This window comes from Mustela nivalis (assembly GCF_964662115.1).
Source record: "Mustela nivalis genome assembly, chromosome: 18".
Lineage (NCBI taxonomy): Eukaryota > Metazoa > Chordata > Mammalia > Carnivora > Mustelidae > Mustela > Mustela nivalis.
The window spans coordinates 44064003-44080815 of record NC_139037.1 but is presented as its reverse complement, the minus strand read 5'-3'; the positions used below and the strand labels follow the sequence as shown (position 1 = coordinate 44080815).

The following is a 16813-nucleotide window of genomic DNA, read 5'->3' as shown; positions in this document are numbered from 1 at the left end:
ATCTCCTTATGGTTTTGATTTGCATTTTCCTGATAATTAACCAGTTGAGCATCTTTTCTTTTCTTTTTTTTTAAAGAGAGGCAGGCAGAGAGAGAGAGAGAGAAAGAGGGAAGCAGGCTTCCTGCGGAGCAGAGAGCCCGATGCGGGGCTCGATCCCAGGACCCTGAGATCATTACCCGAGCCGAAGGCAGCAGCCCAAACCACTGAGCCACCCAGGCGCCCCTCTTTTCTTTTTTTAAACATTTTATTAATTTATTTGACAGACAGAAATCACAAGCAGGCAGAGAGGCAAGCAGAGGTGGTGGGGGAGGGGAGCAGGCTCCCCTCCTAGCAGAGAGCCAGATGTGGGGCTCGATCCCAAAACTCTGAGATCATAACCTGAGCCAAAGGCAGAGGCCCAACCCACTGAGCCACCCAGGCGCCCCTTGAGCATCTTTTCATATGTTTATTGGCCTTTGTAAAATATCATTTTTTAGAGAAATGTCTATTCAGAGTCTTTGTCCATTTTTTCACTAGCTTATTTGTCTTGTTATTATTGAGTTCCACCACTTCTTTCTTTATTTTAGGTTCAAGTACCTTATTAGGGGACACCTAGGAGGCTCAGATGGTTGAGCCCGTGACTCTTGGTTTAGGCTGTGGTCATGATCTCTGGATCATGGGACTGAGCCCTGTGTGGGCTGTTGCACACAATGCAGAGTCTGCCTGGGGTTCTGTCACTCCTTCTCTCTCTGCCCCTCCTCCCTCCCTCTCTCTCTCTCAGATAAAAAAATAGGAGTACTTGGGTGCCTCAATTGATTAAGGGTCTGCCTTTGACTGGAATGGAGCCCCATGTCGGACTCTGCTCAGCAGGGGAACCTGCTTCTCCCTCTTCCTCTCCCTCTGCCCCAGCTTGTGTGCTCTCTCTCTCTCTCTCTCAAATAAATAGATAAGATCTTTGAAAAATAAAAACCAAATAAATAAAATCTAAAAAAAACAAACTATCTTGGGGCGCCTGGGTGGCTCAGCTGAGCCGAAGGCAGAGGCTTTAACCCACTGAGTCACCCAGGTGCTCCTCTTCACTTTCTTAAAAATATAAATAAATAGGGGCGCCTGGGTGGCTCAGTGGGTTAAGCCACTGCCTTCAGCTCAGGTTGTGATCTCGGGGTCCGGGGATCAAGCCCCACATCGGGCTCTTTGCTCAGCGGGGAGCCTGCTTCCTCCTCTCTCTCTGCCTGCTCCTCTGCCTGCTTGTGATCTCTCCCTGTCAAATAAATAAATAAAATCTTTTAAAAAAGATTTTATTTATTTATTTGACAGATGGAAATCACAAGTAGATGGAGAAGCAGAAGCAGACTCCCTGCTGGGCAGAGAGCCCGATGTGGGGCTCAATCCCAGGACCCTGGGACCATGACCTGAGCCAAAGGCAGAGGCTTAATGAGTGAGTCACCCAGGCACCCCATCTCTTCCCTTTCTTCATGATGTCCTTTGAAACACAAACCTTTCTTTTTTGGGGGTGGGGGCCTGGGTGGCCTACTGGGTTAAGCCTCTGCAGGTCATGATTTCAGGGTCCTGGGATCTGGCCCCGCACCAGGCTCTCTGCTCAGCAGGGAGCCTGCTTCCCCCTCTCTCTTTGCCTGATGCTCTGCCTACTTGTGATCTCTTTCTCTTTCTGCCGAATACATAAATAAAATCTTTTAAAAAAACAAACAAAACAAACTTTTTTTTTTTTTTTAAAGTAAGCTCTAGAGGCTCCTGGGTTTTTATTGCTTATAATTAGAATCGTAAAAAGAATCATTCTTAGTGCTCATAATTAGAAGTGGGAAGACTGGTGAAGTAAGGGACTTCTGTGATCTCCCTTGCTAAAATTGCAAACCCCTGCCTCACTTCATTCCTCCTTTCTGCTTCATTTCCCCATAGAACTTATCATATTCTAATAAGCTGTATACTAGTGCTTCCTATTGACTATCCCCAGCATGAGAATGTCAACTCCTTGAGGACTAGGCTTTCTTGTTCACTGTTCTTTCTCTAGTGCCTAGAACAGTGCCTGGTGTGTGTGTGTGTGTGTGTGTGTGTGTGTGTGTGTGTGTGATTGAGATATATCCCCCCCGCAGATTTTCAGAAATCTGAAAGAACTGAAGAGAGCAGGTGCCGACTCCCCCTGCGCAGGTCACTAAGAAACCCATGGGGAAGGGAGTTGGGAAGGAGGGGCCTGATAATAACCAGAGGGAGGAAAGACCATCTGGATGCTATCCGGCTTGAGGAGTGTGATATGACAGGCTACCAGATGCCATGACGTCAAACGAGTACATATTTGTTGAATAGAGTGAGTGAGTAAGTAAGTGTACTTACTGCTGAAGGCTGCATGAATGAGCGAATAAATGAAAGAACGACTAAATGTACTGTGAGTACTCTGGCTGAATCTTCCCTTGGGGAGAAAGGCTGCACGCGGGCTCCTGCACTGTCCCTTACAGCCGTCAGGGGGCGCAGACAGGCCCGGTCCCCAAGAGCCTGTCCCGGGACCCCGCCCCCCGGGATCCAGGCCCCGGGAGCCCCAGCCTTCCGGGCCCAGCCTGGGACTCCGGGACCGCGCGCACACCTGGACTGAACACGGCTGCGGGCTTTAGGCGGTGCAGCGACTAGTCCCCGCGCTGCCGGCGGGGAAACTGAGGCCCGGGCGACTGGGGCGGAGCTGGCCCCCGGGCGAGCCCAAGCCCCCGCCCCCGGCCGGCTCCGCCCCGGCCCGTAAGAGGCCCCCTGGGCGCCTGCGGAGGCGCACAGCGCGGCGCGCGGGCCGGGACTGGGACCGCTATGGCAGCTCAGCGGCTGGGCAAGCGGGTGCTGAGCAAGCTGCAGTCTCCATCGCGGGCTCGCGGCCCGGGGGGCAGCCCCGGGGGCCTGCAGAAACGACACGCGCGTGTCACCGTCAAGTACGACCGGCGGGAGCTGCAGCGGCGGCTGGACGTGGAGAAGTGGATTGACGGGCGCTTGGAGGAGCTGTACCGCGGCAGGGTGAGGCTGGGAGCCGTACGGGGGCAAAGGCGGGTGTGGGGATCGAGGAGTGACACGCCCTTGTTCCGGACTCCCTACGCTCTTGGGGTCTCTGGTTGCTTGTGCTGGCCTCTGTCACACAAGGGAACGCGCGCTCAGGGACTCATTGGCCCTTGCTGTGTCCCCTCCCTGGGTCTCTGCTTGTGGACCCAGACACCCGCTTGGGTCTCCAGAGATGGTTGAGCATAGCGGTTGAGCCTATGGGGGGCAAGGAGGCAAAGTTGGGGAGCCAGAGCGGCCGAATCTGGAGAGAGGTTGGGGGGTAGGGTCTGTCTTCAAGCCGAACTTAGATCCGGTGAAGGGACCGGGAGGGTACTGAGACCCAGAAACACACTGCAAAGGAAGCCACAACATTCACAGACGTGCCCAGCGACGAGTTAGAGCCATTGGTAGACACAGCAGCCATGTACAGACTCTCAGGGACACAGGCTGCGGTCCCCTACAGATCGGCACCCACAGACACAATAGCACAGGCCACAGGCGTGTGCTGAGTACGCACAACTACACCCACACAAAAGGCTCCGGTTCCAGCTACTCAGAGACCCTCCATGGAGTCATACGCACACCAGAACCGGGGCAACTCCTTGCCACACGGAATGATTCACGGAAAACCCTCCATTGCCTCCAAAAAGCAAAAGGAAGGACCATATGCAGACACAATGACAGGCACTACAGCTGCTTACAGAAAATAGCCGAAATTACAGCCACACACAGACAGAAAACCGCACAAGCTGTAGGGACACACAGGCCTGGCAAGGCAGAGATTACAATTGTCGGTGGCCATACAGGGTGTGAGCGACAGCCTCGTGTGGGGACGCCTAGGCTACCCATGTGCATTTCACACCTTCCACTTGAGTTTCTGCTTGAAGTCACACTGCGCCACACACAAAACACAATCCCAGGGACGTGGGGGTTGTGTCAGCGGACAGAGAGGAGGCACAGATGCTCCTCGGCACGGCTCGAAGGGGACAGAAGGCAGGGCCCCTGATGGCGACACAAGGTCCCACTGTTGTCAGGCACACAAGGAGGCTCTTATAAGTAGACGTAGAAGTCCAGTGGCCATTGGTAGGTGGCATCCTCTAAGGTCATCCTCCGATGGCGGACATTTCCAGCTGCTGTGACACACTAAACCAGAGCCACAAGCCTTGCAGTCCTCGGACCGTAGCCCCCCGGCAGACTGCTCATGATGCCCTAGAGCTCTGCACTCTCCTGCCGGCCCTGGCCTTGGCCTTGGCGCTGGCCCCTTGGCCTCAGTCTCTAGCTCACCTGCAGAGCCTCACACAGGACTTAAGGACTAGCCACGCCTTTGCTGCCCCCCCCCCTCCCAGACAAACCCGGGACCACCCAGCCCTGAGGCCCACAATGAAGTCTGAAGGTCGTTGGGTGGGGGAGGAAAAAATCTGTAGCCTCCGGGATCTCTTGCTTTGACAGCTGGATTCTGTCCCCCACAGGGAGAGAGAGGCAGCCGGCTTTTGGCTTTTTGCCCCAACAGGCTACGGGAGGAATGCCCCTCTGGGCCACTCAAAGTTGGGCCTCGGCTCATCCCACCCACCCACTCTGGGGCGCGTTGGTGGTCATTATCTGGACCAATCGAGGTGCACTCTTGGCCCTGGGGGCTGGCAGGAGCCCTACCCTCCCTTCTGGTCCTCTTAGGCAAGGGGCCTCCCCTAGTAGGCTCTGGCTGGCCTGCGCCCCTCCCCCACACCTAGTGCTTAGACTTTTCCTTGAAAGGGCAGAACCAGCCCCTCTCCTGAATCCCAGAATCTGACATTCCGAGACTTGGCCAGGCCTGTTTCCCTCTATGGGAACTGGGGCCAAGGAGAGAGACCTGTGCCAGCACCAAGGTTCTCTGGGCTCTGGGGGCCCCGGCATCTGAGCTGGTACAGACCGCTGGGCCTCTGTCAACCCATCTGCCACCCCTCCCCCCAGCACCCAGATGTCCTGCCTTGGCGGTGCTGTCCCTGACTGCCACATTGTTGCTCCAGAACCGGCCAGCTGGGCCCTGGGGCTGGTAGAGCTTCTCCAGAGGCCTGGACAAAGGCGAGGGAGGGGCAGGCAAGGGACACTGACCCCTCCTCCTTCCCTGCCTTAGGAGGCAGACATGCCTGATGAGGTCAACATCGACGAATTGTTGGAATTAGAGAGCGAAGAGGACAGAAGCCGGAAAATCCAGGTAGGTGAAGGGAAAGGCTGCCCCGAAGCCCCAACAATAGTCAGCGTGTTTATTGAGCACTTCCTATGTGCCAGGCACTGTTTCCATTCCTTTCCACTTAACTCATTTAATCCTCACAAATCCTGGGAAGGGTTTAAGACCTCCATCTTCCAGATGAGGAAAGTGATTTAATCCCTTGCCCCGGGTCCCAGCTCAGAAGGAGCAGAGCTCCGAGTCAAAGCCAGGCAGGTTGCCTGCCTATGTGTCCTGGCTGTTTAGGGCCTGTGCTCTCCCAGAGGCAGGAAACGCTGTGTGACCTTCTGACCTTCTCTGGACTTAGAGCTGATCCTGGGGCTGAGTTTCTTGACTCAACCCTTCCCCCACTCACTCTGTAAGACCCTGGGACCATGTTCTCCCCCAGTGACCAGATGGGAAGTGCCCCTAGGAGCCTGACTCCCTTTTGTCTGGTTGCCTCAGTGCTTTGTTGGGAGAGAGAAGGGGGCTGGAGGGGCCGAGGGGCTTAGTTATTTACTATTTTCTTTTATTTGTGGGGGGTGGGGGTTTAGGGACTCCTGAAGTCGTGCAGGAACCCCACAGAGGTGAGTTTTCCCTCCCTGCTCTGGGCCCCTGCTTCCTGGTAGAGAAGGGGGTCCCTGGGGAGAAGGGAAGAAGCTGGCTGGCCCAGGGGCAGCAGGGAGAACTCTGGGGAGCCCTCTGAGCCGCTCAGCCTTTTCCCTGCCTCCAGTGGTGTCTTTGTCTTCCTCACCCTGGCTTGTCTCTTCCCATCTGCCACTGGGGCCCCCGTCATCTCCTCCCTACGGAGATGCTCCCCATCTGTGTCCGGCTTCTGCTGGTCCCTCTGCTGCCCCCTCCTTTGGGCAGCTGGTCCTGGGGCTCAGCCTCTCCCCGCCTCTCTCACCTCCTGCTGCTTCTGCCACCCTGGGATTCCCTTCCCCACCTCTGCCCCCCACCCCCATCCCTCCAAGCCCTGAAGCTGAGCAGCCCAACCCCTCCCACTTCCTTCCCTGCTTTAAAAGGGAAAAATATTCATGTTTCTCCAACCGGCTCTGGGCTGCCTGAGGGACAAACGTCATTGTGTGTCTGTCTGCCCCCGGAGCTAAGGCCTCCGTCCCTGGGGATCCTCCTGGCGATCCCTTGGCCTGAGAAACATCTTGTCTCTCTGTGGCTGTTTCTTTCTCTGTCCTTTTGTCTCTCCCTCTGTCTCTGTGCCTCTGGCTTGGTCTCATTTTCTAGGTCTCTGTCTCCCTCCTTGTCTGTGGCTCTGTCTTTCCCTGTGTCTATCTGTTCCCCACCTTTCCCCATCTCTGCCTTTTGACACCCCCCCAACCTACCTCTGGGCCCTTTCACTGCCTGGGAGGGGAGGCGGGAGCAGTAGGGGCCCAGATCAGAGGGGCTGGGCTGGGCAAGGGCAGCCCCACCTCTCCCTGTGTTCTCAGGACTCCTGCCCTGTCCTCAGGACTTCATCCAGGAGCTGCTGGGGAAGCTCCGAGGGCTCCACAAGCAGCCTGGCCTCCGCCCGCCCAGCCCTTCCGGGGACCGCAGTCTGAGCCCTCTCCAGGATCGGGCCCGGACTGCGCCACCCTGACCTTTGCCTCCGTGGCCTCCTGCCTTCTCCCCTACCCTCCACCACACTGTCCTGGCTTATTTGTAAGTTGTATGTAATGGTTCTGTAACAACACGGTGTGCCTCTTTTTCCTCTCCCTGATTACCGTGGACTTCCCCAAGCTTCTCCCACACACCTCCCTCTGTCCTGCTGCATCTCCCCCGGCACCCACAGCTGGCCTGACAGATGGAGAATCACTCGTCAGCCAGAGAGCATGAGAACAGGCCCTGCTGGCCTTGCCCCCGCCCGCCCCCGCTCCCCCCCGCAACCTCCCCTCCCAGGACTCAGCTTGTCCTCACTTCCCCCTCAGCCTTCCCCAGTACAAGCCAACAGGGCCCAGTGGGTGTCATCTGGGGCTCCTGTGGTCCTCGTAGCAGGGGAGATGCGCAAACCCAGACGTGCCCAATATCACCAAAACACAACATGAACAAACCAAGAGGGCTTCCTGAAGAAAGTAACAATTGAGCCAAGGCTTTGAAGGATGCATAGGAGTTCGTGTGAAATGGGTACCCATACCTGAGGACTCTGAACCTTGTGGGTGCAGGGATTGAGGATGAGCCTAACACAGGGAACATACCAGGTATTGATAGAGCCGTCCACCCACCCACCAGGATGGGCAGGTCCTCCAGAGCTGGATCAGGAAGGCCCCTGGGCTGGGTGTTAGGGAGGCCCAAAGGGCTCCAGCAGAGGGGTGAGAGCATCAGAAGTGGGTAGCAGCTATTTACTCCAAACTGTGGAAGCATTTCAGTATTTTTTTTTAAAGAATTTATTTATTTGACAGAGAGCACACAAGTAGGCAGAGGGAGAAGGAGAAGCCAACTTCCCGCCAAGCAGAGAGCCTGGTGCGGGACTCGATCCCAGGACCCTGGGATCCTGACCTGAGCCAAAGGCAGATGCTGAATGACTGAGCCACCCAGGCGCCCCGGTATTTCAGTATTTTAATGGCAGGTCTAGTTGTAGCCACGGTCCTGCCTGTGTGTGTGGTCAGGAGATGGGGGGCAGGGGTGCTGGGCCGGCCTAAGGACGGGGGCAAGGCCAGAGCCAGGGTGTCCTCCCTCCCCCCCACCAGAACAAAGCACACCTCACATCTTCCCTCTACTGACTGACGTTGGGTCCCGGCCCCCACCCATACTCTGTGTCACCCAGTAGCTGGATCAGGCACACATTGCAGGGGGTCTGAGCGCTAGTGGAACAGGAAGGGATGCCACTGTAGGAGGAGGAAGGCAGAAACACCTCACCTGTCCAGCCCTGCGGGTGGCTTTGCTGTCCCTGTGCAGGCAGACCTCAGGCTCCCAGGGTCCCCTTCCGTCCACCCAGATGCACAGAGAAAAGATGCCTGGAGAATGGACGTAGGTCTCCTGGCAACCAATCACCAGCGTGCGTCTCCCAGAACTTTCTCTTGGGCTTGACTTCCTCTCACAGAACCTGGTTTTGGTTCCTCATTCTGTGGAGGTGATTATATGCTCAAAACCCAGGTCTTAAAGTCCTGGGTGTGCCCTTGTGTTGAGCCTCTCAGTTTCCTCTTCTGGAAAACAGGGACTTCACAAAGGAAGGAAACTGAGGCCCAGTTTAGTGATACTACTTGCCCAAAGTCACACACCTGGCAAGTGGCACCGGGCTTCGGTCCCTAGCACAGGACCCCAGAGCTCAATTACTGAACTCCTATACTACAGTGCTCCCATAAACCGTAGCGGTGATGGCTGTGCCTTAGTGTCAGGAAAAGAGGTATGGGGGTAACTAATTCATACCAAATTGTTAGTGACTGCTCACACTCCTGAGATAGCCTATCCAAAAGGCCATACAACTTGACTGAGAACAAGGCTACAACAGAAGCACTGGGAAGCAGCATACCATAGTGGGTAAGAGTGTGGACTATGGGATTCTTGCCTGGATTCAAATGCCATCTGTCCCCCTTCCTAGCTGTGTCAACTAGAACAAGTCACTTTTCTGTGCCTCAGTTTCCACACCTATGAAATGAAGAGGATTAGAGCAGTGCCTATCCCTGGTGGTGTTGCGAGGTTTACATGGTTTAAAGTATACATCGTAGATTAGTGCCAGGCACTTAATAAACATCGTTATTAATGTTATTGTAGGGAGGAGCTGGACCATTAGCTCCTCCAGCCATCACCTCTGGCCAGCAAAGATGTGCCTTGGGAACACTGATTTTCAGGCCCTCTGGTGGCAAAGCTCCAAAGGACACAGTGTACCCGACTTGCCGTCCTTGCATTTTTGTCCCCTACTTGCTGGGTCACCAAGCTCCCTGCCTCCCAGGGTCTGTGCTGTTTCCCACTCGGCAGCCACAGGACATCTTTCCCTCCCTCTCCCCTTCATCTCCATCCACTCCATTCTCTGTCCCCCCTCTTCCTCTAATGCATCATTTTAAAACATCAATTTCTTGGTATTGTTCTAGGACTTTTTCTTTCTTTCTTTTTTTTTTTAGATTGATTTATTTGAGAGAGCGAGAGCACAAGTATATTCCCCTACTTGTGTGGCAGAGGGGGAGGGAGAAGCAAGCTCCCCCCTGACCAGGGAGCCCATGGGGCTTCATCCTAGGACCCCCCGGGATCTTGCCCCGAGCCCCCCAGGCACCCTTGTTATAGTATTTCTTGATACAAATTCAAACAAGTGGGAACCTAGATTCTGTCCCATCAACTCCTGTTTCTTTCTTTCTTTTTCTTTCTTTCTTTCTTTCTTTTTTTAAAGATTTTATTTATTTATTTGACAGAGATCACAAGTAGGCAGAGAGGCAGGCAGAGTCGGGGGGGGGGGGGGAGCAGGCTCCCCGCGGAGCAGAGAGCCTGATGCGGGGCTCCATCCCAGGACCCTGAGATCATGACCTGAGCTGAAGGCAGAGGCTTAACCCACTGAGCCACCCAGGCGCCCCCAACTCCTGTTTCTTAAGGTGAACATTAGGACACTGTCCTAACCTTGCTCATTTTCATGTAACAGTCTGTCTTGAGATCTTTAATATCACAACCCCTCCAGAGGCTTACCCCGGCCTCAGGACAAAAGCCAGAGTCCTATGCTTACACACTCCTCCCTGTCACCAGTCACCACTCTGTCTTACCCCCTCTCCCTTCTGTTCTTTGTCTACATTTGTCTCTTTCCCATCCTCCCTCCCTCCCTCCATACTTTTCTCCTCCAGACCCACAGACACATTTCCTCTGCCCAGAGTACTCTTCTCCATGAGTCTGTCATCCTCCTTTATTTTTTATTTTTAATGTTTCTTTTATTTTTCAAGATTTTATTTGACAGAGAGAGACACACAGAGAGATGGAACACAAGCAGGGAAAGTGGGAGAGGGAGAAGCAGGCATCCCGCCTCGAAGAGAGGCGATACCAGACTCGATTCCAGGACGCTGGGATCATGACCTGAGCTGAAGGCAGACGCTTAATGGCTGAGCCACCCAGACACCCTGACATCCTCCTTTAATGTAATCTCAGATACTTGGAAGCAATCTCAGATACTTGGAAGCCCCTTATGTAAGGAGCCTCCAACCGTCACTATCTGGTCACCATGACTTAGTTTCTCCATACAATTTATTACACCCTGACATAATCTTTTTAAAGGAGGATTTATTTATTTATGAGGGGGAAGGAGCAGAGGGAGAGAACGCATCTTTTTTTTTTTTTTTTTTTTAAAGATTTTATTTATTTATTTGACAGAGAGAAATCACAAGTAGGCAGAGAGGCAGGCAGAGAGAGAGGAGGAAGCAGGCTCCCTGCTGAGCAGAGAGCCCGATGCGGGACTCGATCCCAGGACCCTGAGATCATGACCTGAGCCGAAGGCAGCGGCTTAACCACTGAGCCACCCAGGCGCCCCGAGAGAACGCATCTTAAGCAGACTCTGTCCTGAGTGCAGAACCCAACGGGAGGCTTGTTCCAGACCCGGAGATCACCACCGGAGCTGAAATCAAGAGTCGGACCCCACAACTGTGCAGTCCGGATAGCCCAGCCCTGATATAATCAGTTTTTTTTTATTGTCTGTCTACACTCCTCGACTTTCAGAATATTAGCTCCTTTCCTGCCTTGAGCATGGTTACCCTAACATCTAGAAGAGCGAACAGCACACAGTAGGTGCTTGGCGCAAGCAGTGCCCCCTGGTGGCCACATTCTCTCCACCCACAGGAGGTCTCCTAGCTAAGTGAGGCCTCAGCGCCCCCTCGTGGCTATATGAGTTGTTTTTAAAATGCACCCCACAGGTTGGTCAGGTCGGAGCTGGCGGGTTGTCAGCCGGAATTTAATTACAAGAGCAGGCTCCAGAGGCAGCTGCTATAAGGTACTCATCCATCTCATATCAACACTAAGGGCTTTGCTAATTAGGATGATAAATACTAGAAGTGGGCTCTCATCAATGATATGACTGGTATTCACAATTGAGGTAAGAAGGCTCTTAGCAAAGAGATTATCATGGTTACTAACGGGTCAACCTACAAAGATCAGTATCATCTCAGTAACACTGTAATAACCAGCTAAAACATAACTTTAGGGATGCCTGGCTGGCTTAGTCGGTAAAGCATGGGACTCTTGATCTTAGGGAGTTCGAGCCCCACATTGGGCAAAGAGATTACTTTCAAAACATTAAAATAAACTCGGGGCGCCTGGTTGGCTCAGGCACTGAGCGTCTGCCTTAGGCTCAGGTCATGATCCCCAAATCCTGGGATCAACCCCCACGTCCGGCTCCCTGCTCAGCAGAGAGCCTGCCTCTCTCTCTCCTCTTTGCCCCTGCTTGTGTTCCCTCTTTTGCTGTGTCTCTCCCTGTCAAAAAAATAAAAACAAAAAACCCCCAAAACTAACAAGTAAAATGTCAATAAAGGATACAGAAGGCAATCTAAAAAAAATGAAATGATCCATGTCCTTGGATAGGGTATCTTCATATTATCTACATTTCAGTTCTTTCGAAATTCGCCAATAAATTTAAAGCAATCTAAATAAAAATACCAGATTTTTTAAAGTACTTGATAAACCAATTCTAAAATTTATATGGAGGAATAAAGGTATACAAATAGCTAAGTTAACATTAGACAGGAAAGGAGGGAGGTCTTGCTTTATCAAATATTAAGACAAACTACTGGGTGCCTGGGTGGCTCAGTGGGTTAAGCCTCTGCCTTCAGCTTAGGTCATGATCTCAGGGTCCTGGGATCAAGTCCCACATCGGGCTCTCTGCTTGGCAGGGAGCCTGCTTCTTCCTCTCTCTCTGCCTGCCTGCCTCTCTGCCTATTTGTGATCTCTCTCTCTCTGTCAAATAAATAAATCTTTAAGACAAACTACCAAGCCATAGTTGTAAAAATAGTGCGTTGCAAGAGCAGATGAACACACCAAAGGAACAGAACAGCCTCACAGGCAGACACAGGCACGTATAGGGACGTAAAATGACAGAGGTGGCACTTGCATTTGGTGGGGGAAAGGATGGATTTGTTCAGTGTGGCTTTAGGAAAACCGAGTCACTATATGGAGAAAAAAAAAAAAAATGGATCCTTACCTCATACCACATACAAAGACTCCAGATGAAGTAAAGACCTAAATGTAAATAAAACAGTGGAGTTAATGTGGGTGCTGGGCTGGCTCAGTCGGTGGAGCATGCAACTCTTGGTCTTGGGGTTACAAGTTTGAGCCCCACATAGGGTGTAGAGATTACTTTAAAAAAAAGAAAGAGGAGGCGCCTGGGTGGCTCAGTGGGTTAAAGCCTCTGCCTTCGGCTCAGGTCATGATCCCAGGGTCCTGGGATTGAGCCCTGCATCTGGCTCTCGGCTCAGCAGGGAGCCTGCTTCCCCCTCTCTGCCTACTTGTGATCTCTCTCTCTCTGTCGAATAAATAAATAAAATCTTAACAAAAATAAAATAAAAAAAAAAGAAAGAGGGGCATCTGGGTGGCTCAGTGGGTTGGCCTCTGCCTTCAGCTCCGGTCATGATCTCAGGGTGCTGGAATTGAGCCCCGCATTGGGCTTTCTGCTTGGCGGGGAGCCTGCTTCCTCCTCTCCCTCTGACTGACTCTGCCTACTTGTGATCTCTCTCTCTGTCAAATAAATGAATAAAATCTTAAAAAGGAAAGAAAGAAATGCATTTTCTGACAGTTCTGAAGGTGGGGAAGTCTGAGATCAGGTTGCCAGCAAGGACTCTGTCCCTAGTTTGCAGACGACTGTCTTCCTGCTGTATCCTCACAGTCAGAAAGAAAGAGAACAAACTCTCTGGTGTCTTTTAAAAGGACTCTAGTTCCATCAGATTGGTCTTCTAATCCTAATTGCCTCCCAAAGCCCCATCTCCAAGCACCGTCACACTGGGGTTTAGGGATTCAACATATGAATGAGGGGGTGAGGACACAAACATTCAGTTTATAGCAGTGACATTTTTTTTTTAAGATTATTTATTTATTTGAGAGAGAGAGAGATCACAAGTAGGCAGAGTCAGTCAGAGAGAGAGGAGGAAGCAGGCTCCCTGCTGAGCAGAGAGCCTGATAAGGGTTCCATCCCAGGACCCTGAGACCATGACCTGAGCCGAAGGCAGAGGCTTAACCTTCTGAGCCACGCAGGTGCCCCCAGTGATTTTTTTTTTTTAAAGATTTTATTTATTTATTTGACAGGCAGAGATCACAAGTAGGCAGAGAGGCAGGCAGAGAGAGAGAGAGGAGGAAGCAGGCTCCCTGCTGAGCAGAGAGCCCGATGCAGGGCTCAATCCCAGGACCCTGGGATCATGACCTGAGCCGAAGGCAGAGGCTTTAACCCACTGAGCCACCCAGGTGCCCCAGTGATTTTTTTTTTAAAGATTTTATTTATTTATTTTAGAGAGAGAATTTGTGTACTCCCCCTTCTCCGTCTCTCATGAGCAGGGGGGAGGGGCCGAGGGAGAGGGAGGAGCAGACTCCTTGCTGAGCATCCCATACTAGCCACACTGGGCGCCCTATAACAATGACTTCTTCTTCTTCTTCTTCTTTTTTTTTTTTTTTTTTAAGATTTTATTTATTTATTTGACGGAGAGAGAGAGCACAAGTAGGCAGAGAGGCAGGTGGTGGGTGGGGGTGGGGGGCGGTAAGCAGGCTCCCTGCTGGGCTGGATCCCAGGACTTTGAGATCATGACCTGAGCTGAAGGCAGAGGCTTAACCCACTAGGCCACCCAGGCGCCCCAATAAATAAAATCTTAAAAACAACAACAAAAAAAAACCCTTAATTTTAAAAAGGCATTAAGAGAGGGGGATCTCGGTGGCTCAGGTGTTGAGCGTCTGCCTTTGGCTCAGGTCATGATCCCAGGGTTCTGGGATCAAGTGCCACATTGGCCTCTCTGCTCAATGGGAAGCCTGCTTCTCCTTCTCCTGCTCCCACTGCTTGTATTCCCTCTCTTGCTTGCTGCCCCTCTCTCTCTCTGTCAATTAAATGGATGAAATCTTAAAAAAAAAAAAAAGAAAAAAGAAAAAAAAAAGGCATTAAGAGTACACTTATTGGGTGCCTGGGTGGCTCAGTGGGCTAAAGCCTCTGCCTTCAGCTCAGGTCATGATCCCAGGGTCCTGGGATCGAGTCCCTCATCGGGCTCTCGGCTCAGCAGGGAGCCTGCTTTTCTGTCTCTCTCTGCCTGCCTCTCTGACTACTAAATAAATAAAATCTTAAAAAAAAAAAAAAAGGAGTACACTTATCTAGGGGCGCCTTGGAGGCTCAGTCCTTAAGTGTCTGCCTTCGGCTCAGGTTATGATCCCAGAGTCCTGGGATTAACCTGCATCATGCTCTCTGCCTGGTGAGAAGCCTGCTTCTCCCTCTCCCACTCCTCCTGCTTGTGTTCCCTCTCTCACTGTGTCTCCCTCTGTCAAATAAATAAATAAAATCTTCAGGGAAAAAAAAAAGAGTACACTTATCTAAATAAGTACTGAGAAATGTATAGAGTTGTTGAATCATTGTATGGTATACTTGAAACTAATATAACACTGTATCTTAATTATACTTGAATTAAAAAAAAAAAGTTCACACCAAAAACAAAACAAAACAAAAACATTCCTGGTAGGAATTTATGCAAGGGATTATCAATAGTAATCTGAAAGAAGCTAATTAAAATAACAATGAGAGGGGTATTTTTAAGTAATCTCCACACCCAACGTGGGGCTTGAACTCACAACCCCAAGGTCAAGAGTCCCATGCTCTACTGACTGAGCCAGCCAGGCGCCCCTAAGAATTATGGGGAAAATTAAACAAAGAGAAAAAATCAAACATAGCAAAGAGTCTGGAAGTGGGTGGGAGGAAGATTGCCATTTTCTTTTCTTTTTTTTTTTTTTTATAAACATATAATGTATTATTAGCCCCAGGGGTACAGGTCTGTGAATCGCCAGATTTACACACTAAACAGCACTCACCATAGCACATACCCTCCTCAATGTCCACAACCCCATCACCCTCTCCCTCCCCCACGAAGATTGCCATTTTCAATGGGGTAGTGTGGTAAACAGAGAAGTGGCCCCCAAAATGTCTGTGTCCTAATCTCCAGAACCTGAGACTATGTTACATTACATAGTAGAAGGGACTTTGTAGATGTGATCAAGTTAAGGGGCTTGAGGTGGGGAAGATTCTCCTTGAGTGCTCAATGCAATTACAAGGGTCCTTCTCAGAGAGAAGCAGAGTGGGTGCCTGGGTGATTCAGTCAGTTGAGCCTCCGCCTTGGGCTCAGGTTATGATCTCAGGGTCCTGGGATCGAGTCCTGCATCAGGCTCCCTGCTCCGTGGGGAGTCTGCTTCTCCTCCCTCTCCCTCTGCCGCTGCCCCTGCTGTGTCATCTCTCTCTCAAATGAATGAACAAAATGTTTTTTCAAAAGAAAAAAAGAGAGAGAGAGAAAGAAGCAGAGGGAAATCTGTAAAGTTTTTTTCTGGCGAGATAAACACAACACCAGGCAAAGTGGGTGCAAGGCAAGATTTATTAAAAACACTCTCTAGTGAAGTTTCAGGGCTCAGGAGAAGGGGAGCCAGGAAAGTTGCGCCAGGAGGAGGTGCGCAACTGGGAGGTGGGGGGGGGAGGTTCCGCGACTCTGGAAAGCAGAGTGGCGGAAGTCGCGCCCAAGGCAGGGAGGAGGGGGCTTTTAAGAGGTCTTGAGGGGAGCTCAGGGGTCTTTTGGCAAGTTTCCCTTATTTGGATATTTCGCCTGCTTGTAGGGGTCCCATTGGTCCACTGGAGCCCGGGGTGGGGTGGGGGGAGGGTCTCAGATTCCTGCTTGGGCCTTTGTTCTCCTGTTCAAGTTCAGGTTTTGTGGTGGGAACGTTCGCCATCTTAAGTAGCCCTTTCTGCCAGCCCAACAAAATCTGACACACATACACACATGCACAGAAGAGAAAATGATAGGAAGACGAGCAGAGAAAGATTTGAAAATGCCGGGCTTGAAGGTTGGGAGAACTGGCTGCACGAGCCAAGAAAAGCCGCCAGATGCTGGGAGAGGCACAGACTGCGTGCTCTCCTGGCACCTCCAGAAGGCGGGGGGGACCCTGTCCACGCCTTAATTTTGCCCAGTGATACTGATTTTAGACTTCTGGCCTCCAGAACAGTAGGAGAAGACATTTCTGTTGTTTTAAGTCATGGAGTTTGCTGTCATTTGTCGCAGCGGCCACAGTTCTGCCACTGCTCATTCTCTCTTCACCCCTGTTCTACCCCCTCCTCCCACTGAAGCCACTGCAGCCTCCTCCCTGGTCTCTGTCCCCCACCCACCCCAGCAATCTGGCCCACTTGTGCGACTGTGGGGGGGCTCTTTCTACAACAGCATCAGATCATGCTTAGAACACACCACCCGGGGGCGCCTGGGTGGCTCAGTGGGTTAAAGCCTCTGCTTTCCACTCAGGTCATGATCCCAGGGTCCTGGCTTTCTGCTGGGTGGGGAGCCTGCTTCCCTTCCTCTGTCTGCCTGCCTCTCTGCCTACCTGTGATCTCTGGCTGTCAAATAAATAAATAAATAAAATCTTAAAAAAAAAAAAAAACCACCACTGGCTTCCTTACCCTGGGTTTGTTTGTTTAATTAACACATAGTGTATTATTTGTTTCAGGGGTACAGGTCT

At 51.7% G+C, this 16813-nt stretch overlaps 1 protein-coding gene across 2 annotated transcripts; it reads left to right on the top strand.

The window, feature by feature from the left end:
* The first annotated feature begins 2528 nt into the window (after window positions 1-2528).
* PPP1R14A (protein phosphatase 1 regulatory inhibitor subunit 14A) lies at window positions 2529-6898 on the top strand. Of its 2 annotated transcripts, none has more exons than XM_082709110.1 (4): window positions 2529-2988; window positions 5120-5200; window positions 5746-5778; window positions 6637-6898. In XM_082709110.1, exons 1-4 carry the CDS (start codon window positions 2788-2790, stop codon window positions 6745-6747), a joined length of 426 nt encoding a protein of 141 aa, XP_082565236.1. In that variant the 5' UTR covers window positions 2529-2787; the 3' UTR covers window positions 6748-6898. The 2 variants fall into 2 exon arrangements, with proteins under 2 accessions (XP_082565236.1, XP_082565235.1); XM_082709109.1 differs by having other exon boundaries at window positions 2537-2988; window positions 6657-6898.
* The last annotated feature ends 9915 nt before the right edge of the window (window positions 6899-16813 follow it).

What these genes read in the sequence shown, in the direction of transcription:
- PPP1R14A (XM_082709109.1), top strand. Translation starts at nt 2,788, where the DNA reads ATGGCAGCTCAGCGGCTGGGCAAGCGGGTGCTGAGCAAGCTGCAGTCT. An exon ending in AGGAGCTGTACCGCGGCAGG is followed by an intron (nt 2,989 to 5,119) that starts GTGAGGCTGGGA and finishes TCCCTGCCTTAG; the next exon opens with GAGGCAGACATGCCTGATGA. An exon ending in ACAGAAGCCGGAAAATCCAG is followed by an intron (nt 5,201 to 5,745) that starts GTAGGTGAAGGG and finishes GTGGGGGTTTAG; the next exon opens with GGACTCCTGAAGTCGTGCAG.